This window comes from Sardina pilchardus, chromosome 12, assembly GCF_963854185.1.
Source record: "Sardina pilchardus chromosome 12, fSarPil1.1, whole genome shotgun sequence".
In the NCBI taxonomy this organism is placed as follows: domain Eukaryota; kingdom Metazoa; phylum Chordata; class Actinopteri; order Clupeiformes; family Clupeidae; genus Sardina; species Sardina pilchardus.
Window position 1 is genome coordinate 11370837 of NC_085005.1, and position 24880 is coordinate 11395716.

At 46.6% G+C, this 24880-nt stretch overlaps 1 protein-coding gene across 2 annotated transcripts in view; it reads right to left on the bottom strand.

Annotated features, from left to right (window-relative positions):
• The window catches only part of btbd7 (BTB (POZ) domain containing 7), a 56612-nt gene that overhangs the window by 10532 nt on the left and 21200 nt on the right, over nt 1-24880 (bottom strand). Inside the window, exons 3-5 of one of the 2 annotated variants that reach the window (XM_062550402.1) lie at nt 23781-23828; nt 21578-22858; nt 429-637 (exon numbers count right to left, since the gene is read on the bottom strand). In XM_062550402.1, coding sequence (XP_062406386.1) covers nt 429-637; nt 21578-22858; nt 23781-23828 — 1538 coding nt within the window. The remainder of the gene's footprint in view (nt 1-428; nt 638-21577; nt 22859-23780; nt 23829-24880) is intronic. The other variant, XM_062550403.1, reaches the window with a different exon arrangement.

Consider the following 24880-nt stretch of genomic DNA (forward strand, 5'->3'; position numbering starts at 1 on the left):
CTCAGTAATAGACGGAGGGTCTGGCTCCTCATTCCCAACTCTAGCCAGGTGCTTGCGGTTCTTTCCTGGGACCTTTTCTCCATTTTCTGGCCTTGTTTAAAACCCCTCACAGTCACACGCATAGTTTGCATTTTGCTTAGCCGCTTCTTTCCTCTGCGAGGAATAAATAAGGGCGGCTGGTGACAGTGGATGGGAGGGGTGTTTAGAATACAGATGCGCTCGCGTACACAAAGACCACACACACACACACACACACACACCATTTTTCTGTGTGCGAAAAAAGGCCCTGACAGGGAAACTGAAAGCACAGAGGCATTAAGGCTGAAATCATTATGCATAGGGAAACGACTGTCATGACTTCATGAGATGAGGATATTATGGCAAGTGTGTGTGCGTGTGTGTGACTGGTCTCCTTTGCGTCTCCTCACCTGCAGGTAGTCGGACTGGATGGCTGCGAGCAGCTGATCCTTGCTGAGCTCGTGCAGCACGTCCGACGTCACCACCTGGCTGAAGTCCTCGCACAGGAAGTGCATGGCCTGTCGGTGCACCCACTTGGAGCCGTACGGCTGCGAGCTCCACTTCAGGATGGGCACCAGGGACTCCAGGCAGATGCTCTCCGCGATGATGTCCTCGCAGCCTGGGGGAAGAGAAACGGCAGAAAACGGCCACGGTTAGCACTCGAGTATGCAGCCTGGATGGGAGTTAGCGCAAGCTAGCACAACCAAATGGCCAACGTCTTAGCCTTGGTGCTCGAGACCTGATCTGCATCCAGAGCCACACTCGCCTGATGCGGCGTGCACTGTGCAAACGTAAATGACTGACAAGCACACTGATGAATCCATGCAAATGAATTTGTCTGGCTGTTACCGAGGGAGCAAGGGCGATTCCATTCCGTTTGTGATGGAGTGAAAAATGGTGAGGGAAAATTGGATTCCTCCCAGAGCACTTAATTGCACCACGCGCTCAAAAAAGAAAAAAAGAAAAAAAGAAAAAAACCCCCGTAAAAGCGACATTTGGCAGATATTCACTCTACAGTCCGTCAAACGCACTTCAGGAGGGAATGCCAGGGACTCGGCGATTGCTAAGTTGAGAATCGCTCCAAAACACGGCCTTTCGGGAGCAGTTTTATTGTTCAGCAGTGGGCCTGGGGACGGCTGGGGAAAGACAATGGGGAAGAGCAGTGAATGAAGAGATGTGACTCGCAACACAAAAAGCCCAAGTTGACGGGAGAGGTGGACGCACAACACAAATATCTCCGCGAGACACATTCTTTTCATGTTACGTGACTGGGTATGAAAAGACACACACACACACACACAGACGGGGAATGTGAGATATTAATACATCCCAGCACAGGGGGGATGTGAGTGGGTCCATAGCAACAGAGCACTGCGGTACCTTCAATACAACAGGGAGAAACATGGACAAACACACACGTGCATAAGCAGCGGCTCATCCATTTTAATTAGGAGGCACGCGTCTACAGAGAACCTTGTGTCACCCAAGCTGTCAGAATTATGCATCTCATTAGCCCGCGGTGTGCGTGAGTGTGTGTACACAAAACAACAGCACTGGCCATCAACTGCTTTCCTTGGTTGATATCGAAGGCAGTCTTACATCACTGTCTTAGGTGATTGGGACTGAGTTCAACACTCCATACAAAAGAAGAAAAAAAAAGTCAAGTAAAAATAGGAATTCTCCTACTATCAAAGCAAAGATTCTAGAGCACTCCACTCCACTCCAAGATCTTTGCTATCAAGGAGTTGTTAACATCTTACAATATTCTAATATAATATGGTACAAGAGTCTGTCCAAAAAATCTGCTCAAAGATTGAAGATCAACCTCTTCAGAACCTTTATGAATAAGCTAACCACAAAATCACTAAGACAACAACAACACTGTCTCCAATCCAAATTTTCATTTAAACAGTGAGGTTGAATTGCCATCCATCCATCCATCTATCTATCTAGATGAGGTCCATGGGGGATTGTACACTACCAAAGTATGAAATGCAACACTTCACTAATGAATGCAAGACACTTTGCTCACGCCTGTTTAGAGGAAGGTTGAGATGTTAAGGGAGGGGTTCTCCACCAGTTGAGAGATAAGGCCATACAGCTGATGTGGAGGAACCATGAAAATGCCATTTCTGTGTGCTTGCATCTGTCATCTGTGTGTGTGTGTGTGTGTGTCTCTCTCCCTCTCTCTCTCTCTCTCTCTGTGTGTGCGTGTTTGAGTGTGTGCGTGTGCACGTCATGTCACAGACTTACATCTCTTTTGGGGTGTGTGTGTGTGTGTGCGCGCGCACATGTCACGTCACAGAGTTACATCTCTTTTGGGGTGTGGGTGTGTGTGTGTGTGTGTGTGTGTGTGTGTGTGTGTGTGTGTGTGCACGTCACGTCACAGAGTTACATCTCTTTAGAGAAAAAGCCTGCCTCTGATTTCTTGGGCTTTCATTCCTTTATTGAGCAGATACTCCCAGACATTTCTGTCTGGGGCATCAAAGGTACAAGAGCAGGCCGCCTCAGGACCTTGCTGCCGTCTTCAAGGCCGCACAACAAAGAGTGAACTTAATGATAACTGTAAAACGTGATGGAGAGAAGTAGAGAGTCAGAGACAGAGAGAGAGAGAGAGAGAGAGAGAGTAACTGTAAAACGTGATAGTGAGAAGTAGGGAGTCAGAGAGAGAGAGAGAGAGAGAGAGAGAGAGAGAGAGAGAGAGAGAGAGAGAGAGAGAGAGAGAGAGAGAGAGAGAGAGAGAGAGAGAGAGAAAGCACAGTAAGGGTTGGCTGCACCTCGTGAGAAGGTCTCGGTTTTTGTCTGGTTTTGCATATCCGACACAAAGGTTGTAGAACTCTCAAGCTTTCCCTTTTTTGAGGGAGGGCAATGCTTAGTTGACTATGCGGGTCCTGCTGTCTGACACGCAGCATGGTAGAATCAGCTAATTCCTGAAGTGAAAGAGAAAGTTAGCTAGCTTAGACTTTTGCTTTACAGTGTGGAGAGGAAGGGATAAGGGAGAGTGAGTGAAAAAAAAATGTGTGTGTGTGAGCGGAGAAGGGTGTGTGTGTGTGTGTGTGTGTGTGTGTTTCTGTGTGTGTGTTGAGCGAGGAGTTCTAAGAAAGAGGAGGAAATGCTCTCAAGATGAACTTCATTAGCAGGGAGCAGGGAGGTCGAGATGAGACAACCCAGACACCAAGGAGAGGAAGTCAGTGTGGCTGCAGGAAGTCATTGAAACATCAAAAAAACATCAAAGGGCACAGAGTGAGGGAGAGGGAGAGAGAGAGAGAGGGGGAGAGAGCGATAGAGAGAGAAAGAGAGAGAGAGAGAGAGAGGGAGAAAAAGAAAGAGGATGAGATGGAGAGAGAGAGTAGAGAGAGAGAGAGAAAAAGAGAGGAGAGAGAGAGGAGTGCAGCAGGCCCTCTTACAGGCCGTCAGCACTGGAGTGAAGTGATGCATAGAGGCTGGCCGCTGGAGAGAGCGGCGTGGAGCGCCGTGGCGTGGTGGTGTGGTGGCGTGTGCCGTGGTGTGGTGTGGCGCGCCTGAGCTCCTTCAGAAGTACAGAGAGACCCCCCGCTGCCCGGCCTCGTCTGCAGGAGCAGCAGCAGCAGCAGCAGCAGAGAAGTGGCGGCTACTGAAACAGACCCCGGGAAAAGTGGCGTGCTCTCTTGTGGAGGGAGGGAGAGTCTCTCTGAGGAGGAGGGAGTTTGTGTGAGGATGGGGTTGCTTCACTCCTACTTGGTTCTTGCATAGTTTGGAGCTGTGCTTGAGGTCACTGTCCTCTTTCTGGAAGAAATGGACTCCAATCAAACACCATCCACAGGGTATGGTACAGCATGGGCAAATGGCAGTGAGGGCATTCCCTCTCCTCCTCAAGATTCCTTTTATCCTGTACAATTTACCCACTTTACCATCACCAGGGCATCCCCAGACCATCATTAACCCAAACCTTTGGGGTAGTGTGTGTGTGTGTGTGTGTGTGTGTGTGTGTGTGTGTGTGCGTAGAGTATGTGTACGAGACTACGAGTGTGCGTATGAGAGAGAGAGTGTGTGCGTGAGACAGAGAGTGTGTGCGCGAGAGAGAGAGTGTGGGTGTGTGAGAGAGTGAGTGTGTGTGAGTGAGTGAGAAAGAGGGTCTGTGAGATTGTGTGTGTGTGTGTGTGTGTGTGTGTGTGTGTGAGAGTGTGTACTGGGGGTCCCTCGCTCCCCTCATTAACCCGATCCGGTTCCAAGCAGCCCAGCCGCTCTCCTCCTCGACAGTGCACCATTCCACACCACACCACTCTCATTATCTCCAGCACCACCAGCACCACCAGCACCACCACCACCCACACCACCCACACCCTCACTGACTTGCTGCATGGGGCCTGACTCCACCCTTATTCCCTGGGAACAACCCCCTCTTCCACTAAAAGCCTCCCAGCCCCTTCCCATTCCCCCCTATGAAATATTAACTCTGCCTACCCCCCTCCCCCTTACACAGCTACCGACACGCATGGCCTAATGAGAATATGAGCGCGCGCAAGAGAAAGAGAGAAAGAAAGAAAGAAAGAAAGGAACAGAAGGTATAAAAAGAGAGAGGTTTAACAGCCGTTTATTGAATCAATCAAACCATGAGGTCATTTCCTACTGGAACACAGGATACATATACAACAATACCAACCTTCCCTTAGACCCCAAAATACATTCTTTCATCATTATAAAAAATAAACAAACTACTTCATAGGCTAAAAACCACCTGCCCATCCTCCGCACCTTCACACAACCCCTCACACAGCCATAAAACCCTCCATATCCTTAACCAGGTTATAGTAGGCATACTGAGTTTTGATTCGGTCAGCCACCATAGGCCTTAAGACCTTAACAGGGTAAATTGAATCACTCCTCGTTATAAAAGTACCGCCTACTACATCCTCTGAAATCCAAACACTACTGACCACCTCCACGCTGTGGCCCCCTCTCAGCACAGACTGATGATGTCGAACACCAAGGATTTCTACATGCTGTGTGTGAAGGTTAATGTCTAGAAAGGGCTTTGCCTCCGAAATCACAAGGGAGACTAAATTGCCCCCATGCTCCACATCATCCTGCTGAACAGCATCTGAAACCAGTGCTTCCAGCCTCCCTGCATGCCCGAGGCAACACCAACTGCAGCTCTTCATTCAGTTTTCATTTAAAAACATGGTTAAAACATGGCTAAATTCAAATGAAAACGCCATGTGCGGATATAGCCCAAATGCTGCATTGACCGAATCTCCTCACAGACCGAATCCGTTTGTTGCTGAAGTTGCTGAACCCAGTTCAATATGGTTAGCTTAGCCTAACATAATTAATTGAAAGTGGGTTGCTGAAGCTATGGGCTAACTGGGACTAGACCAATGAGACATGCCCTCAAAACGGGCACATAGAAAGAAGATAATCTGCTGAACCTCGGCCCTTCCAGGTTCGACAATAAAAGTTGTTCATCATATCCAATCAAGGTAGGAAGCAGACAACCGCTGTCCAATCCAAGTCATTACTGAACAACGACAGAGCAGTCTGCAATGAAAACCCATTGATGAGGTCTGCAATCAAAACACATTGATGCGAATACTTATAACCACCAGACCTTGACCCCCTCTCCCAAATAGGTAAATTTAGTATCCAGTGTTGCCCTGAACTGAAAAAAGTTCACCAGTCTATCTTGTATCCCCTTGATTGTGTTCTCAGGGGTTTCCAGAGCAGTCGGCTTGTGCCACAACATTGAGGCAGCCAGGTTATTTTGGAACTAGAACCCTGGAATAGCTCAGGTAATAGCCAGGTCCATTTAGACAGCTTGGTAGCCACCTTCTTCAGCAGTCCCTCAAAAGTCCATACCCTTCTTTGTCTGGGTACATCCTAAGGAAGTTAAGCCCATCCCTACCCCTTTGTAAACCTCCCAGAAGCAAAAGGGGACCCAAAAGCATCCCGCATCCTCTCAAAAAGATCAGAGTCACTAATATGAGCAAAAATAAACACCTGCCCTTTAATCTCTGCTTAGACCAAAATAACGCTGCTTCTTTCCACCTCAGCAGAGAAAATGATTTTAACATTCAAACATTTAGAAAAGAGGATAGTAAGTAACCCCTCCCACCATCTCTTACAATCTATTTCATTATAACTATCAGATTCGGTCTCTTGTAGAAATGTAATCTCAAACCCATTTAGATTAACAAACTCAGCAACCAAAGCCCTCTATCCCTGCCTCCCTCCATTAATATTCTAGGAACCTACCCTCAATGACTCCGAAAGGAGAGAGGAAAAAGGCCAAGAAAGCCCAATACATACAGCCAACGTGACACAGCTATAATTTATCTATTCAATTAGTTTTTCCAGGAGCCTTTGTCCTCCTTTTTTTTTACATCATTAACTTTTAAAAAACTATACACTTTTGTTTTACTTAGCACATTCAAGCCCACCTTCCACTTCTAATAAGTCACTGATTTCTCAAATCTATCAAGTTCTGGGAGGAAAAAAATATATACCTTCTCAACTTATATTTATCCCATATTTATCATCCAAAAACGTAGCCATCTCCTCTAATGGGTGAAGCAGTTTAGTTCAGCGTTAAATTGTGAAAGATCCGCTCTATCTAGCACTTCTGATAAGGAATCATCATCATCATCCATTTCGTACTCCAATTGTGCAACATGCATCTCGTCGCACAGCCACATTTCACACATCTGCCTCCCCATGATCATCACTCTCGCCTCCTTCTGCCGTATCTGCCATTTCCTCACCATCCCTGGAAACACTACTCCTGCTCTGTCTCCTGTGCTCCATTATTCGTAGGTGTAGCATCCACATTGCCATTCAAATCAGGAGCCTTCGCACATCACATTTATATTTTGTATTGTCCTTTTTGCATATTTGTTTGCAGTGTTGGGAAGGTTACTTTAGAAATGTAATGTGTTACAGTTACAAGTTACTCTGTTTAAAATGTAATAGTAGTGTAACTATTTTAATTACTTTTTCTGAGTAACGTAACTAATTACATTTGATTACTTTTTGATTACTTTCCCGATTTTTGAATGATATTTATAGTCCCCAAATCCATGCGAAGATTTCGGCCTTGGTCTACAGGCTGCCGAGCAGTTCTGTACAAGCGCACAAGGCAGCAAGGGCATTCAATACATAAATTAGCATCATATTTTTTGTGAGGATAATATAATGATAATCATAACACGTTTACAGGCAGGCATGTAGGCCTACGCTGATGGCGCTGTAGACGTGATAGAGCCTATCAGAAGGTCCCGTATCAAACTATGGCTGTGGAGGGAAACAGTTATTTTTACATACAATATTATTTGCAAAGTTTTGCTGACAATATTGAGATGTAATTCAAATTGTAATTTTGAAAAATGTCAAAAGTACCTGTAATTGAATTACATTTTTTTTCTACAGTAACTGTAATATATTACTGTTACATTTATTTTGTAATTAAATTACGTAACTCGATTACATGTAATGCGTTACTCCCCAACACTGTTTGTTTGTATACATGTCTGTATTGTATGTACTGTATTGTCCTTTTGTATCCTTCTTGTTCTGTGTCTTTGCAAAGCATCTTTGGGTACCCTGAAAAGCGCTATATAAAACCTATGTATTATTATTATAGTGCATGAAAATGCACTATACTGTTCTTCCAAAGTATTCTTCTTATTATTACAGTGCATGAAAATGCACTGTACTGTTCTTCCTAGACTTCTTATTATTATTCTGCTTACCACTTTTTCTGCCCGCAATTCCTCTTCAACCGTTTAACTTAGAAACTTCATTCAAACTCTGTAACGTAGGTCTTCTAATGGATCGGGTTGCTATAATTTTTCAACTTTGTAACTTTTATACTTTTTAAACTATAAATTAAAAACTATTAAAAATTACCCCATAGACTTAACATTGGCCTCTATGACATCACAATCGGGTCGTTGAGCAATTAGAATCTTATGCCAGGTGGCCAGCCCCACCTGCAGCAGCCCTCTCTCTCTCAGGCTATTAAGCAGACAATCTCTCTGTGAAGACTACATATCCTGTTAACTGTTTCCTCTGTCCACAACTGTTTCAAAATAAAAGTCCTCGCTGCAATAATACACTATTAAATCATTTAACCATTGAAACTACTCATCTATTGAACTGTTCAACGATTCCAACTGTCAGTTATCATCAACTATGCTTCCATTCAACTACATGAAACCTCCATGTACCTAGCAACCAACATAGCAACCATTAAAATTAAGCGTTTTTGACAGTTTCCATAGCAACCAACATGAAAAACTTTCGTAACTTCTTTATTCCTGATAGTGGGCACCATGGATACCCTAGCAACTACTGTTTCAAAATAAAAGTCCTCACTAGCAAGTTAGCATTGTTAGCATGGTTAGCATTGTTAGCATAGTTAGCATTTTTAGCATAACTGCTAAAAATGATTAGCTAAGTTAGCTAATCAACCTGGTTAGCATTGTTAGCATAGTTAACATTGTTAGCATAGTTAGCATGTTTAGCACAACTGCTAAAATGATTAGCTAAGTTAGCTAATCAACCTGGTTAACATTGTTAACATAGTTAGCAATGTTAGCATAGTTAGCATTTTTAGCATTACTGCTAGAAATTATCAGCTAAGTTAACTTATCAACCTGGTTAGCATTGCTAGCATAGTTAACATTTTAGAATACCTGTTAGAAATTATTAGTTAAGTTAGAACAGGAATGTTTAAGCTTTAAAATGTCTACCTTAACACTATCAACTCTCTTTAAACTATGCAACCACCATGTTTACCCTAGCTACACCTTAGTAGCCATATCTACATTTTTTTGCATTTTCATGCACTGGTAATTCCTTGGAATTGCATTTCTAGTTATTATTCCACTACTTCTAACACACGCAATTCAGCTTGAACCGTTTAACGTAGAAACTTAATTCAAACGTTGTTGCGTAGGTCTTGCTTATGCCAGGTGTGCTTTGTTTTTTTCAACTTTGTAACTTTTATACTTTTTAAACTATTAGTTAAAAACTATTACAATTTCCCCATAGACTTAACATTGCTCATTATGACATCACGGCAGCAATTAGAATGTTACGCCAGGTGGCCAGTCCAGGTGCAGCAGCTCTCTCTCTCTCTCAGGCTCTTGAGACTACATTTTCATTCCCCTGTATCAACTGTATCAACATAAGTCTTCCTAATTCCATCCAACTTTCTATCCATTCATCTTCTTCAAACCATTCACTCATCCACCCATTCTAAACAGTCTGCCTATCAACATCAATTAGACGATCTACATTCAACTTTTAAACAATCTACTCTGTCTCAGGCTTACACTCTGGCTCTCTTAAGACTAGCCAGTTGAATTGATTACACCTGTATCTGTATCCACTACTCCCAGTAGAGAGCTGTGTCTCTCCACTCTACAAGAATATAAGGCACATTCCATCCAACTTTCTATCCATTCATCTTCTTCAGACCATTCACTCATCCACCCATTAAACTGTCTATCAACAGTGATGATTGATTACACCTGTATCAACTACTCTCAGAGAGCTGTATCAGTGTCTCTCTTAACAAGAATATAAGGCACATTCCATCCAACCTTCTATCCATTCATCTTCTTCAGACCATTCACTCATCCACCCATTAAACTGTCAAATGTGTCAATCAACATCTATTAAACAATCTGCCCATCAACATCCATGAAACATTCTGTCTATCAACATTAATTAGACTATCTACATACAACTTTTAAAGTATTTACTGTGGGTGCCTCTCAAGCAGCGTTTATATGTCCTCCCTCGCTCCTCGATCCTCAATGATCTACATAAAGAAAGATAGAAGAAGGGCTAGACTATCCCATTGTTGCCGCTCCATCATTCTTTATGTAGATCAGTGAGGATCGAGGAGCGAGAGAGGACGCGTAAACGCTATATGAGAGGCACCTTCTGTCTCAGGCTTTAAGCATACAATCTCATTAAGACTACAGATCCTGTTTCACTACTTCCTCTGTCCACAACTGTTTCAAAATAAAGGTCCTCACTGCAATAATACACTATTAAATCATTTAACCATTGAAACTACTCAACTATTGAGCTGTTCAACCATTCCAACTGTCAGTTATCATCCACTATGCCTCCAGTCAACTACATGAAACCTCCATGTACCTAGCAACCAACATAGCAACCATTAAAATAAAGTGTTTATGACCGTTTCCATAGCAACTAACATGATTATACTGCAGTAACTTCTTGTTTCTTGATAGTGGCCACCATGGATACTCTAGCAACAAATGTTTCAAAATAAAAGTCCTCACTAGCAAGTTAGCTAGTTAGCATGGTTAGCATTGTTAGCATTTTTAGCATTACTGCAAAAAATCATCAACTAAGTTAGCTAATCAACCTGGTTAGCATTGTTAGCAAATTTAGCATTGTTAGCATTTTTAGCATTACTGTTAGAAATCATCGGTTAAGTTAGCTAATCAACCTGGTTAGCATTGTTAGTAAAGTTAGCATTGCTAGCATAATTAGCATTTTTAACGTAACTGCTAGAAATCATTAGCTAAGTTAGCTAATCAACATTTTAACATGAATATAAATCATTAGTTAAGTTAGAACTGGAATGTTTCATCTTTAAAATGTCTACCTTTACACTATCAACTCTCTGTAAACTATGCAACCACCATGTTTACCCTAGCTACACCTTAGTAACCATATCTACATTATCTATCTATTTTTGCATTTTCATGCACTGGTAATTCCTTGGAATTGCATTTCTAGTTATCATTATTGTTATTATTATATTTATTCATTTAGCAGATGCTTTTATACAAAGCGACTTACATACAGTATGTCAATAACACTACTCACAAAAAGCTAGCGATATCTGGCTTTCAGGTCAAATGTAATGTTTCAGCAGAGGAAGTGGAGAAACACTGAACTGTTGGACATGCACATTCAAAAGTTTAGAGAAAGTCACATACAAGTTCACCTCTAAAAGTTATAATTGATTTTAGATTCATCCTGAAATTTCACCTGAAACTGAAAGCCAAACATCCAGGACTTTTTTTGAGTACCGGTAGTGTATATTTTGAGGGGCCACTGTACCCGGAGGAACTCTGCAGTGCTCAAAGGCACAACGGTGGAAGTTGGGTAATTGAACCCATGACTTTTCAGGCTACTGCATGCTAGCCTAGCCTAGCTCCTTAACCACTTCCCACCATCGTGATCTACATCGCACTCCGTATTACCAGCCTGACCCTTCTTTGTCTGATGTTGGCTTTCTGACTGGAAAAAGGCACCGTGAGAATCACTGTTGATGTGCATAGATAAAGAATTCTTTCCTCATAAAGGAAGTTACTAAGAGTTGATATTACTCAACAGTACACTACACACACATACACACAAACAAACAAACAAACTTAAAAACACACCATATGCAGCACTCTCCATTACTGGTTGGTGTGTGTGTGTGTGTGTGTGTGTGTGTGTGTGTGTGTGTGTGTGTGTGTGTGTTTGTAACAGTGTTGGGAGGTGAGGAGGAAGAGGAGGAAGAAGATAGGGCTGCTTACTGCATCCACAACAGAAAGGAGGGCAGAGGTCCCTCCATTACTGGTGTAAAGTATGGGGGGGCAACAGTATTTGGGGGTGATGAGGAGGAAGAGGGGAAGGAGGAGTAGGGGGGAGAAGATAGGGCTGCTTACTGCATCCAGAATAGAGAGGGGGTCTGGGGCCGCCAAAGGAAGGGGGCTGGTGGCTGGGCCTGGAGGAGACCGTGTGGCAGAGCGATAAGTAGCGGCTGGCGGAGACCATTTGTATGCTGAGAGGAGACGGCGTAAGTGCCCGTGACCGGCGGCACCGAGCGAGCGCGGAACTCGGGAGGGGGCTCTGCCATTTTTAAAAATCACCGTCAAGCCCAGCTGAGACGCTGGACCAAGGACGAAACCGTTTAAGCGCTCCGCGCGTAACAGACTTGCAGAGCGTCTCTCAAAAGCATCTCCACTTCAGACGAGAATGCAGACAGACATGGAGACGTAAATAAATAATTAGCCTCCCCCGCTCTTTCTCTCTCTCTCTCTCTCCCTGTCCGTCTCTCTCTCTCTCTCTCTCAATTCCCTTTGAGCCCCTACGGAAGCTCCTCTGGTTGGGTTGCCGTCACAGGGTCTTGTGGAAAATGCGGTACAATGGTCCTGAGCTCATTTTACACATGGCTGGCCATGATATTGGAGATGCAACACACACACACACACACACACACACACAGGGCAGTGAAACAGTCAGCACTGAACAAGTTCATCTAATTAACTACACTTTACCACACCCTGGGGGTGGGGGGGGATAGATAAGAGCAGAGATTGGTGGAGAGAGACAGTTGGATATGGAGAGAGAGCACGAGAGAGCAAGAGAGCGAGAGAGAGAGATTGAGAGAGAGAGAGCGTGAGATAGCGAGAGAGAGAGAGAGAGGAAGGGTGAGGAAGAGACAGAAGGTAGAAAGAGATGGACAGTTGTGGAGATGAAAGTGAGTGAGTGAGACTGTGAGGGCGGAGGAATGCAGTGATGAAAAAGACATATGCGTGGCGTGTGAGTACGCACGTGGGGGAAGATGGCTGTGACTAAGTGTCAGAAAAAGAGAGGGATGCAGTGGGAAATATGAATTGGAATGAGAAAGATGATGTACTGCAGAGAGAGAAAAAGGGAGGGACACAGGAGGGAGAGAGGTAGAGGAAGAAAGGGAGAGAGAGAGAGAGAGAGAGAGAGAGACAGAGAGAGAGAGAGAAAGACACACACAGGGACCGAGAGGTCGGACAGAGGTCACAGAAAAATAACGGTGTCGCATAGACGACAATTGTGCTGATGAAGCCCCTGAGGAAATCAGAGAAGGTAAAAGGGCCATAAATCAGCACCAATATCAATTCACCAGCTTTTTACTGCCACCACTGTCTTTCTGCACCCTCCCCCACCTTCCCTCTCTCTCTCCTTCTCTCTCTCACACACACACACACACACGGCATGAGTCCAGTTCCGTTAGAGCAGCGCATTTTCATCAAGACACTTTACACATCAAACCATCGCCCTTCCGCCCCCCTCCCCCCCAAAGCAGAGCGGCTAACTTAATTGTGGTTCTATATGGAGGTCCAGGGGAGCATGCTAAAACAAGACCCGCTGCTAGCCTCCAGATAGCCAGCTCCACAGGAGGAGGAGGAGGAGGAGGAGGGCGGCTGGCTGGCTGCTGGCTGCTGCTGATGCTGTTTAGAATGCATCGCAGCTGGGCTGGGCTGAGCCTGGGATTGAGTGGAACCTGCTTCGGTCCATCTCTGGTTTCCTGGCTCTCTTTGTCTTATCGCCTTACTGAACTTCCAGAATGAAATACGACATGAATAAAAAAAAAAACAATTGCTTTTCTCATTAGATTGTGAAGAGAATGGAAACATTGTCGACACATTCTGGGACACAAACACTCACACACGCACACAATCTGCTCATTATATGAACCCACAACACTGGCAGAAATCCAGGTACACAAATATGTGAAAAAGAAAGGCATTTACAAATATTTCCTGCCTTTGTTCCTCAGTCTCGAAGACATGATGCATATTTGAGTTCACCACCAGTGAGAAGCAGAAACGCCCCTGGTAATGTGTGATCTCTGGCTGTCTGCTGACAGGCCTGCCTCTACTACGCATACATTAATCAGTGTTCTAAGCAGCGTGTTTGCGTGTGTGTGTGTGTGTCTCTCTGTGCCGTTCTTCTTGTGACTAAAAGTGCGCCAGACAAGATTGCTCACTCTTTCTTCTCCTGGTGCATTCCAGACTTCCCCTTCTTCCCTCCCTCCCTCCCTCCCTCCCTCCACAGAGTCATCCCAACACCTCTGCACACTCTGCACTTTCGGTCACGTTGTTCTGCGCGACCGTTCCGCCGTCACTACCGCTCCAGTGGGATGCTCGGACTGACCGAGTGGTCAGTGGGGAATGCTGGAATACGCCGTTTTAGCGGTGGACTCAGCAATTTTGGTGAAAGTAAGGTTTTTTTTTTAAAACTCAACCTCCACTTCTTCAAGTCCCACACCCTGGCCTAGCTGAACGCTTGATTGACAGGTGGGTGGCGAAGCCTCTTGCCCGAACTGGCTGCATGCTTGGAGTCCACGGCATTTGTTTTCTCGCAGTGATTTCAAAGCCTTGGGCAGTTGCTTTCCCTGTAGAGAATATATTTGATTGCTAAGCTGCCATAGTATGAAAGGAGTTCACTGGATATTACGATGAAAGTCCTCTGACTGAAAATTGGACCTTGAATCCTTAGAGCAGGAAGATGTAGTTGTTTGACAAAACTAAAAATGTTCTTGGCCTAAAACTGTGACATAATTCAGTTACAATCTTGTGCTGGGCGGAAGTGATGTATAGTGTTGCCAAATATTTTTGTACTTTCCATGTATTTTGTCTAGTAATGCTATTACGCATTCTTTTACATTTTTCATGACAGGAGTGTACACCAAGTACTGTAAGTAAATAAACAGGAACACATTATACCCAGAATCCACAGGGACAGAGGGAGAAAATGATGAAAAATCTTAGAATTAAATGGCTGTTCAATTAGAAACATGAGAGAAACACACACACACACACACACACACACACACACACACTGGGCACTTTTAAGCAACCATATAAACCACATTATTGTCCACATGGGAGCTCTAAAAAAGAGGCTTAGTCAACCCTTGCCTTGAGAGGCCTGGTGATGGCTAAATAATACTAGCTCAACACTCTCTGCAGCTCCTCTGGCTAAGGCACTGGAGGAAGGAGACTCCACGCATGCACCACCATGGAGATAGAGATGGAGATGTAGCAAGTGCACTCTCAGTACACTGCTGTGTCTTTGGTCTGGCTGTCTACCACCACTGAGCTTGTACACATGTGGTGGGATGCACACTCGGAGCACAGAGTCTGGCAGACGAAAAGTATACATTAACCATTCTAGGAGGTTAATGCATTACGAGAAAAAAAAAAAGAAAAAAAAAGACGACGACTGTCTGTCTGAGGCAGGGATGCCGGTGGTGAAGAGACTCCCACACAGGTGTGTTCCCACAGGGCTGAGATTCAGGAGAATCCCCCTGCCTACGCATCCCAGGGGAACACCCCCCCCACCACTACACCACCAACCCACAATGTGTGCTAAGCTACATCACAGCCGGATCCCTGGGACATCAGAAATCATAGTATCCCAGACTCCATCGCCTGCTATACGGGCTGCTGCCTCCACAAGAATCAATTGGACCCCCCCTCCCCCCTCCCCCAAACCCTCTACCTCCTCCGCCCATCCAACCCTCCACGTCCTGCTTGGTCGGCTCGAGACAGACGGGTGTGATGATTACTCTCTGTCTTGGGCAGGGGGCCAGACAGCCAGCCAGCCAGGCGGGCTCCAGAGCAGAGAAATGAACGGCGCGGCGCGGCGCAGTCCGCTCCGCTCCGGCCCGTGTCTCGGCGGTCCCGGGCCCGACGCGGTCTCCCCGGGACGGGGACGGAGGGATACATTAATTATGCAGCTTGGCCCAGATGTCCGCTCGCCGTGTCCAGGAGAGCCTGCCGGGCCGCTGACTGGATGCCTAATGGCTGACGGGTGGCCGCGTCTCTCCGAGGACGTGATTTCATTTCCTCCGCCAGAAGGGCCACTGCATATACGCTGCGCGCGCATCATTATTATTCCCTGGCGGCCTTTAATAGCTGAGCTAAATAAAAAAATTAAAATGGGCTCTTTGTATGTTTGTGTCGGGGCGAGTGTCAATGGCACAAACAGAGAGGAAGGACCCAGGCCAGACACAGGCTATCTGTTCTGCTCAGCTGCAGTCACGCCCGAGATCCATCAAACTTATTCAATTAAGGGCTGCTTTTCTCTCTGCTGACAGCAGCAACAGCAACAACAACATCATCATCTACTAACACTCTCTAAACATACTATACATATATTAAAAGCAAACTAGATGTCCAGATATATTAAATGCATATCTGAAAAAGAATCACAATTTGCTAATTTTGTCTATGGAACTGGCCAATCAAAACGCCTCTCTGAAGTCAGTGTGTGTGCAGCAGTACATGTGTGTTTATGTTTACGATCACTGGTGTGTTAGGAACATGTTGTGTTGATGTTAGTTATTATGCCGTCACCGTGCTGCTGCCAACTAAAGGACAACTAATGTGCACTCAGCAGGTGAATCACGTCCTCTTCTGTGTGGGTTTGATGACCACACTTCTCTTAGCATTATTAACAAAACCACTCTCCACACACTGTTTCAATAATAAGCAGGTAGAACTCAAATGTGTGTGTGTGTGTGTGTGTGTGTGTGTGTGCGTGTGTGTGGACAACGGCAAACTACAGAGATGGGTGTGTACCGAATGCACGTTGCAGAGAGGTACTGCTGATTACTGTGTTTGTGGGAGTGGGAGGGTAAAGTGTGTGTATAGTATGTGTGAGTGTGTACACAAGTACAGGTGTGCGCAGTTCTGTGTGCTTTCTGAAATAGCCCATAACATGGCATCATTCTCATTGGAGACTGCGCAATTTGGGTTGGCTCCCAGCAACCACAACTGACTCAGTGCATAACATCTCTGCAGCCAGACCCTGCTGCCAAGGACGGTTACTCATAACCACCATGAGTGCGGATGCCCTGTTACACCCAAGTGCAATGAGAAAGCCCCAATTCCTACAGTAGACAAAACAAGCAGAAAGAGACTGCGCTTCAACAAGACCAGACCCATACTTGGAATCAATGAATGATTTTTTTCCCCGCATCTCTCTTCTCTAGGCAATTTATATTGGCAGATTTACATTTTCCATCGTATCTGTAGGCCTATCTGTTCGACGTCTCTGCCAGTCTCTATTTTTAATGCCCCCCTTTCTGTATCAGTTACAGGCATTTCTCCCTCTCATCATCTAATATATTTATCGCCTCAGTCTGTCTCAAATATCTGAGCCGTATCAGTGGTGTGTGCGGCGGGGAGCTCTGGCGTCGGCCGTCCTTTTGTGCGCGGCCAGGCTGTGCTTTCCTCCCGCTGTGCCTCCCTCTCATGTGCATCTACTGTCTGCTCTCAGCCTGCTGCTGTATCAGCCTGCTGCATCTCCTCCTTTCGCACATCCAGGATTCAATCAGGCTTGTGTGTGTGTGTGTGTGTGTGTGTGTATGTGTATGTGTATGTGTGTGTGTGTGTGTGTGTGTGTATGCGCGTGCGTGCGTGCGTGCGTGCGTGCGTGCAAGTGTGTGTGTGTGATGCCCTTTCAGTGCCGAGCAGCAGAACCCACATGCTGATATCTGGGTATGCAGAGGTGTGTGTGTGTGTGTGTGTGTGTGTGTCGTTGTGATGCGGAGTCCTCCCCTCCCACAGAGCAGGAAGAGAGGGCTAAGTCACTATGACCTTCTGGAAAAACCTGTGGCTACCACCAACCACAGTGTGAGTGTGTGTGCGTGTGCGTGCAGAAAAAGTTAGTCTACAATGTGTGTCTCTCCGTTAGAAACAGGCAGTGTCTGGGCAGTAGGGTATAGTGTATGTGTACCATCTGTATGCATGTCTTTGGTCTGGCTGTCTACCACCACTGAGTTTGTACACATGTGGTGGGATGTATGTTGTATTATTAGTATTTGTATGTAAATGTATGATTGTGTGTAGTAAGTCTATGGAGGGTAGTGGGTGCATGCATGGAGAGGTGTGTCTGTAGTGTTTGTGTACGTATATGGGTGAGATCTCCAGAGTATCCTGGGCTTGGTCGGGATGCCAGGGTCACTTTCAGGAACTGACAGATTGAGGCTCATGTCCGGTTGCCTTGCTTATGTGTGCGTGGGTGTGAGCCTCTGTGTGTTTGCTTTGCATGAGCGCGTGCAACTGTGTGTGTGTCTATGTCTGAGTGTGTGTGTGTGTCTGTTGTCTGTAAGTGTGTGTGTGTGTGTGTCTGTGTGTGAGAAGAGTGGGGACCAATCCAGCCTTATCCAAACTGACAGGACGGAGGAGTGCGAGGCTTTTTTTGTCTCAGAGGAGGAAGGCCGGGGTTTTTTTTTCCCTCTTCCCCTCCCTTGGTTTAGTTTGGAGTTCACCGGAGCGCGGTGGCCAAGTGCATCTGTTTGAGCTGAGTGGGAACGATCGCCTACGTGTACAAACACGCACAGAGAGCTCCAGCTGCTTTTTATACAAATCATCTCGCCGCTCCGCGGCCTCAATCAACACACTCACAGAAAAACGCTCGATCCTTTACAAATCCAACCACGCCATCTGGACAGGGTAACACAACCAGACTGGACAGCGGGATCCTTAGCGTGTCTGTAAGAGTCTAAGAGTGTGTGTGTGTGTGTGTGTGTGTGTGTGTGTATGCGTGTGTGTGTGCGCCTGTGTGTGTGTATATGTGTGTGCGTGCTTAGAGATGACATGTAAGTGGGCATGTTAATCTTTAGGAGATACATTATCCGAGCAGGGCCTACATCTGCTCGCCCCTACGCTACCTTAAGTGTGGAGGATTATTCCGCTTCCCCCCGGCAGCCCCGGCTCCACAGATCATTATGAGGTGTTAGTGACTCATCTCTAATACTGCCATTAAAATCAGCCTGCCGGGTGTTAATGTTATCAATAAATAATGGTGGCCTTCCTCCACTCCATAATTGAATGCACAAACAACTCCGCATTTCCTGTGCCAGTGCACCGGTGGAAGGTGTGCCCTGGGATGTTTATTTTAAGAGTAAAAGGGCTAAAGAGGAGTTAAAAATGAGCAGTGGCTGGAACCGACTCGAGGCAGATTGGATTCCGGGATTCCTGCTCCGGCTGACTGATGGGGGGGCTTGGGACTGGGGGGTTGTGATGTAGCTGGTGTCCCTCCAGTTACAGGCTACATGGAGAATGACAAGAAGTCAGAATGACATACCAACAATACTTTCATTGCTATTGGGTAAAGAAACAATACAGGCCGATAATCCAAACGCATGAGAGGAAGGTGACATTTGTATGGGACACTGTTCTGAAGATAAAATGGGGTGTCTAAATAATACTTCATTCTCGAGAAGGCGAAAATGAATCCCGTAGTCAATAGTCCATTTTGAGGAGCCATTAATCCGAGGCATGAAATCTATTCGCCTGCCCTGGAGTAATCATTTGCGATTGAAAAAACAGGAGCGAAGATTGGACAACGATCCGGCAGGCTAATCAATTCTCCACGAGGAGTTTCGCTCACAGCTCAGAAGAACACTTGCCTTTTTCAAGCCAAGGGATGAGACATTCTTCAAGGGAGAGGAGTTCTGGAACAACCGTACGAAAAGCAGGAAAGCAGCTGACAACAAACCATGAGGCAAAGACCGCCACGGCACTTCATAATCACGCTCGTAAGCCACGTGTCTCCCGCCTCTCAATCAATAACCACACATGTGCCGCAACAAGGCTAATCATTAGTCGCAGTCTCTGCACACAGATGAGACTAACGCCTTGCACAGTGGCAAAGATCATTTGCTGGTCTGTCCACAGGCAAACACTGATCATTCATGAAGGACAATCTATGGTGCAGGACTTGCTGATGTGGCTCCTTAACCTGCCAAGAGGCCATCTCTGTATCCGCTGCACCAAATGATGATGCTGCACTTCGGGCAAACGGGGCGTGTCGCGACAAAATGAGTCCTGTGTCGCTAATGTTAATTCTGAGATGTACCATAGCAATTTGAAAAGAGATTGGGTCATATGGAGCGTAGTTTTGAAACGCGCCAAGAGGTGCTGATCTCTTTACATTAGCAGTAAGGAAAGAGAAGACGAAAGCAAAAGGAGCTTGCTGTTGCCATTTATCTTTAAATACTAAGTGTCATAGCAATTAACTGACTCAAAGAATCTGGTTGCTATTACGCACTCATTTGAAGTTTACAGCAAGTATTCATCATACTTGATTTTTTGTCAAGATGACACCTTAGGTACTTAAGGATTTGCAAAGGCACATTTCATTTGATTATTTTAATCCGATTGAGCATGAATTCGATTCTACTCATATAAACACCTAGATCAAAATAATATTGAAAATAATACTGTAGATTTTGAATATCCAATGAAACAATGAATCACTTTATGGTGACATGGCCCAAATATCCAGTGTCCAGTATTGTATCATATCTAATAACACCTACATGAACCAACAGACTCCAATCAAAATCCACATCATCTCCTCTAGGTCAATCTACTAGGTCACAAATATACAAACTAATCTACAAAACCAGAGGAGAAGGAGGAAAAAACTTCAAATGGCTATAATGGATAATTTTGCAAAAAAAAAAAGCGTTTCACTTCCAACACATCAAACAAGTTGCTTCTTCAAAGGAAGGGGAAAAAAAGAAAGAAAAAAAACCGACAAGACAAGAGACAGAGAGAACACAGTGATGGGCGGGAGCAAGAAGATGAAAAACAGGAAACTCGGAATGCTGCGGCGCTGGGGAATTCCTCCCAAAGCATCCATCTCCAACAGGACTTGGAGTGGAGTGGAGACCCGCCCCAACCTGTACCTCCATCCTCCCCCGGAGCTGTCGAGCGCGGAGCACATTAACGCAGGGAGGGGAAAACGCGAGATGAAGACGAAAATGGGCCATTGGGTGTCACACCAGATAAGTCTGTTGCTGCACTGTCTTCTAAGATTTTGTTCGGACCCTTGTCTAGATCATGAACGGGTTCCAAAAACAAGGCCTGTAAAATATTTCTGTTCAAACTCCTATTTGTTCTGCCTTTGATATTACTTCAGTTGGACAGCGTGAAAAACACATCATTAATAACTTGAGAAGTATCATTCATACCCGGCCAAACTTTTGAAAGAGAAACATGTTCTCAATATGGCTGAAAACCATTAAAAGATTGTACGCCGTGCTCTTTTTCGTGGCATGACTGACTGAACACCAACCATTTTCCTGGATTCCGTCTGCTTTGACGCAGAATGTCCCAGGCAGAGCACGCCAAAGCACAGAGGAGAGAGACAGCAGAGGTGTGTGTGTGTGGATTTAATCAAAGAATGTTCCAGAAGGAAACAAGTCCAGGGACACAAAAGGAGAAGCAGGCCATGCCCAATGCACTCGCTGATCAATATCATGGCCGAAACGGTCCAACAACTTTCACAGTGACTAAATCAATGTGTGGGAAACAATGTGTGTGTGTGTGTGGGTGCCACAGACATCACTCTAGATGTTCTCTGGAAAACAATGGATATGGCACAATATGCTTGGACACTAGAAGATGGACTATAATGGCAGTAGAGTGTGCAAACAGCAGGGTGTATACTGTATGTTGCGCTTGCTATGAGAAGGAAGGAACAGAGATATACACCTACTGTGTGTTTAACCTCAGGACAAGGGGAAAGTGGTGGACAATGTGCTGTGTGTGTGTGTGTGTGTGTGTGTGTGTGTGTGTGTGTGATCTACATGGTGTATTATATGGTAGGAGAGTGTGCAAACAGTCGGGTATATGCTGCACTTACTATGAGAAGATACACCTACTGTGTGTTTAACCTCAGGATAAGGGGAAATGGTGGATATGCCATACGTGTGTGTGTGTGTGTTCTGCATGGTGTATTTATATGACGCAGACATACACACCTTGCGCAAGCATGCTGAACTCCAGGAACAGGGCGATGTGGTAGAGCTCCATGGCCTCCTCGGCGCGGGTCATGCCGCCTCCTCTCCCGGCCACGAGCGCCTGCACCTCCCCGAGGCTGCCGGCCGACGGGCTCCCGCGCAGCACCAGCGACAGCTCCACGCGGTCCGTGTACATGCAGTGCAGGATGACGCGCGCGTACTTCTTGGGGATGATGGACTCGTCCAGGACGATGCACGTGGGCAGCGGCGGCATGTGCGGGTCGGGCGGCTCCTCGCCGCCGGGCGGTCCCGGTCCCGGTCCCGGTCCGGCTCCGGCCCGCGTGCGGCGCTGCAGGAGGCTCCGGAAGAACGGCGAGCGGGCCGAGAGGACGGCCTTGTGCGCGCGGAGCTCCTCCTCGCCCATGACGGCGGTGGCCCCGGGCCCCAGGGGCGTCTGCGCGCCTCCGCTGACCCCGCCCGGCGTGCCGGCCTCCAGCTCGGCGTCGGAGGCGAAGTAGAGCAGCGAGTCGTGGTGGCTCATGCGCTCCCAGAGCGCGCGCATGTCGGCCTCCAGCGAGTTGGGCGTGCCGAACTCCTCGCCCAGGCGCAGCAGCAGCTCGCCGCTGCGCAGCCGCGTCTCCTCGCCGCTCAGCTCGCCCGTGTACAGGTAGTAGAGCAGCGTGGAGAACACGCCGGCGTCCATGCCCATGCCCACGCCGGCCGCGCCCGCCGCCGCGCCCACGTCCAAGATCATCGAGGGCCCCCCGCCCAGGCCCGGGCTCACCCCTCCTCCTCCGCTGCCGCCGCCGCCGACCACGCTCACCCCGACCCCGCTCGACGCCAGCAGCGAGCCCAGGAAGGGGCACCTGGCGGCCAGGAGGGCACGGTGCGCCGGGAAGCGGGCGTCCTGGAAGAGCAGCTCCACGTCGGCGCACAGCTGCAGCCGGTAGAGCTCGGCCAGGTCGCGCTGGAGGGTGCGGGCGGGCGGCCGCGCCGTGCCCGCCGCCAGGCTCAGGTCCTTGAGCGCCGCCGTGCCCTCGTACTCCTCCACCAGCGCGTGGGCGTCGCGCACGTCCCAGCCGGACAGCAGCTCGCGCAGCTGCCGCGCGTGGTCCGCCGAGCGGCTGGACTTGCGGCGCTTGATGAAGCGGCGCTTGAGCGTGGCCAGGCCCGAGCTCTTCTTCTTGCGGTCCTGCGGACGCTCGCCCGCCCCTCCTCCTCCGGCGCCGCCGACGCCCCCGCCGCCCTCCAGGCTGTACAGCTTCCCTTCACATCCATAACCCTGAGGCGAGTACGACGTACCTGTGCGGCAGAGATAGACATGGAGGAGGAGGGGGGGGGAGAGAGAGAGAGGGTAAGAGAGAGTGAGAAAGAGAGCGAGAGAGAGAGAGAGAGAAAGAAAGAAAGGTAGATGGAGAGAGAGAGAGAGAGATGGCAAGAGAGAGTGAGAAAGAGAGCGAGAGAGAGAAAGAAAGGTAGATGTAGAGAGAGAGAGAGAGAGAGGGTAAGAGAGAGTGAGAAAGAGAGCGAGAGAGAGAGAGAGAGAAAGAAAGAAAGGTAGATGGAGAGAGAGAGAGAGAGATGGCAAGAGAGAGTGAGAAAGAGAGCGAGAGAGAGAAAGAAAGGTAGATGTAGAGAGAGAGAGAGAGAGAGAAAGAAAGGTAGATGGAGAGAAAGAGAGAGAGAGAGAGAGAGAGAGAGAAAGGTAGATGTAGAGAGAGAGAGGGCAAGAGAGAGTGAGAAAGAGAGAGAGAAAGAAAGGTAGATGTAGAGAGAGAGAGAGAGAGAGAGAGAGAGAGAGAGAGAGAGAGAGAGAGAGAGAGAAAGGTAGATGTAGAGAGAGAGAGAGAGAGAGAGGGCAAGAGAGAAAGGTAGATGTAGAGAGAGAGAGAGAGAGAAAGAAAGAGAGAGAGAGAGTGAGTGGGTGGGTGGAGGAGTGCAGGCAGGAGAAGACAGAGCGCAAGCACAGAAGTGTGAGGAGTGTGAAAAGTGATAAAACAGAAAGCGACAAGAAAGTGACAGAGGAAAGTTGAACAGAGCGAGAAAGGGTGGAGAACAAGAGGAAGAGTGATGGATGGATAGAGGGGGAGGAGGAGGGAACAGGGAAAGAGAATTAAAACAGAGAAACGCAGACACAGAGAAAACAGAGTACAGTATATGAGATTGATTTTGAATCAGAAACTCATTATATTTTGACAAGAGAGAAAAGTGCCTCAGCTCCTACCATCCAAATAATTATGTCCTGTAAATGTTAATGCAAAACATCTCGAACCTATGGTGAAAAGACAGACCACATTAAGTCAAAATCCGATATGCTGCCATTGAGCACATCAGTCTATAACAAAAGGAGCTCATTTGAAGGAATGCCCATTTAGGGGAGCAAACCTATGAATACAAATTTAGGATTATCTAGGCATTTCCAGGACTCATTCAAGGCTCATTTCCATTCGTTTTGTTTCAAAACAGTTTTAAAACAGTTCTCGCGCTGTAGCTCAATTCAAGCTTCTTCTTCTGAAACACAAATGCATATGAAATATTCAAAACGGCTCTGGACTAAAAAGCAGGTCACTTAAGGACTGCATTTTAACTAAGAGAGTCGATGCTTTGATATTTCCTCCTATTAGGAGTGAAAATGTTTTGTCGGTGTCGGCAGACTTGAGGAGGCAACACCATCTTTTACAAGATCAAAGACATTCTGAAAGGGACATCAGTTTGAGAACGCCTCTTCTCCCTCCTTTTAAACATTATATCTCACATTATACATTCAGAGGAAGACTCTGATTATTCCAAGTGTAGCTTTGAAAGAGGGAAAGACACAAAAAAAACCCATCATAATACAAGCCCCAAACGAATAATGATGGCCAAAGACATTTGTGCGCTTTTCCTCACTCTCTCCATGAGGAATTTTTGCCTGGAGAGGGATACTATGAGGAACATCTGAAACACAAAACACTAATGTCTCCCTAGTGACACTTCAGCTAGTGTCCAATTCTTCTGTGGTAAACTTGGCAAGGTTGGGACACCCATTAGACGATAATCAATCCAGTCTGCCCGTCCATCCTTCCATCACTCTAATGATCTATGTATTGCCATTTAAATCTAGTCGCTGCTTAAAACGCATTTAATTATTTCCCTGCCTTAGTGCTCTCCTCTGTGTTGTACAGTCAGTGGCGAGGGCGGTTTAATAACAATGCTAAAACACTGCACTGAGACTCCTAGTAAATATTTATGAGACTCTGGGGTTCAAAAACAGATATTTGTGAAATATTAAATGTGAAATCTGGCCTGCTCTACAAGGAAACAGCTGTGTGAGGACAGCTGGCA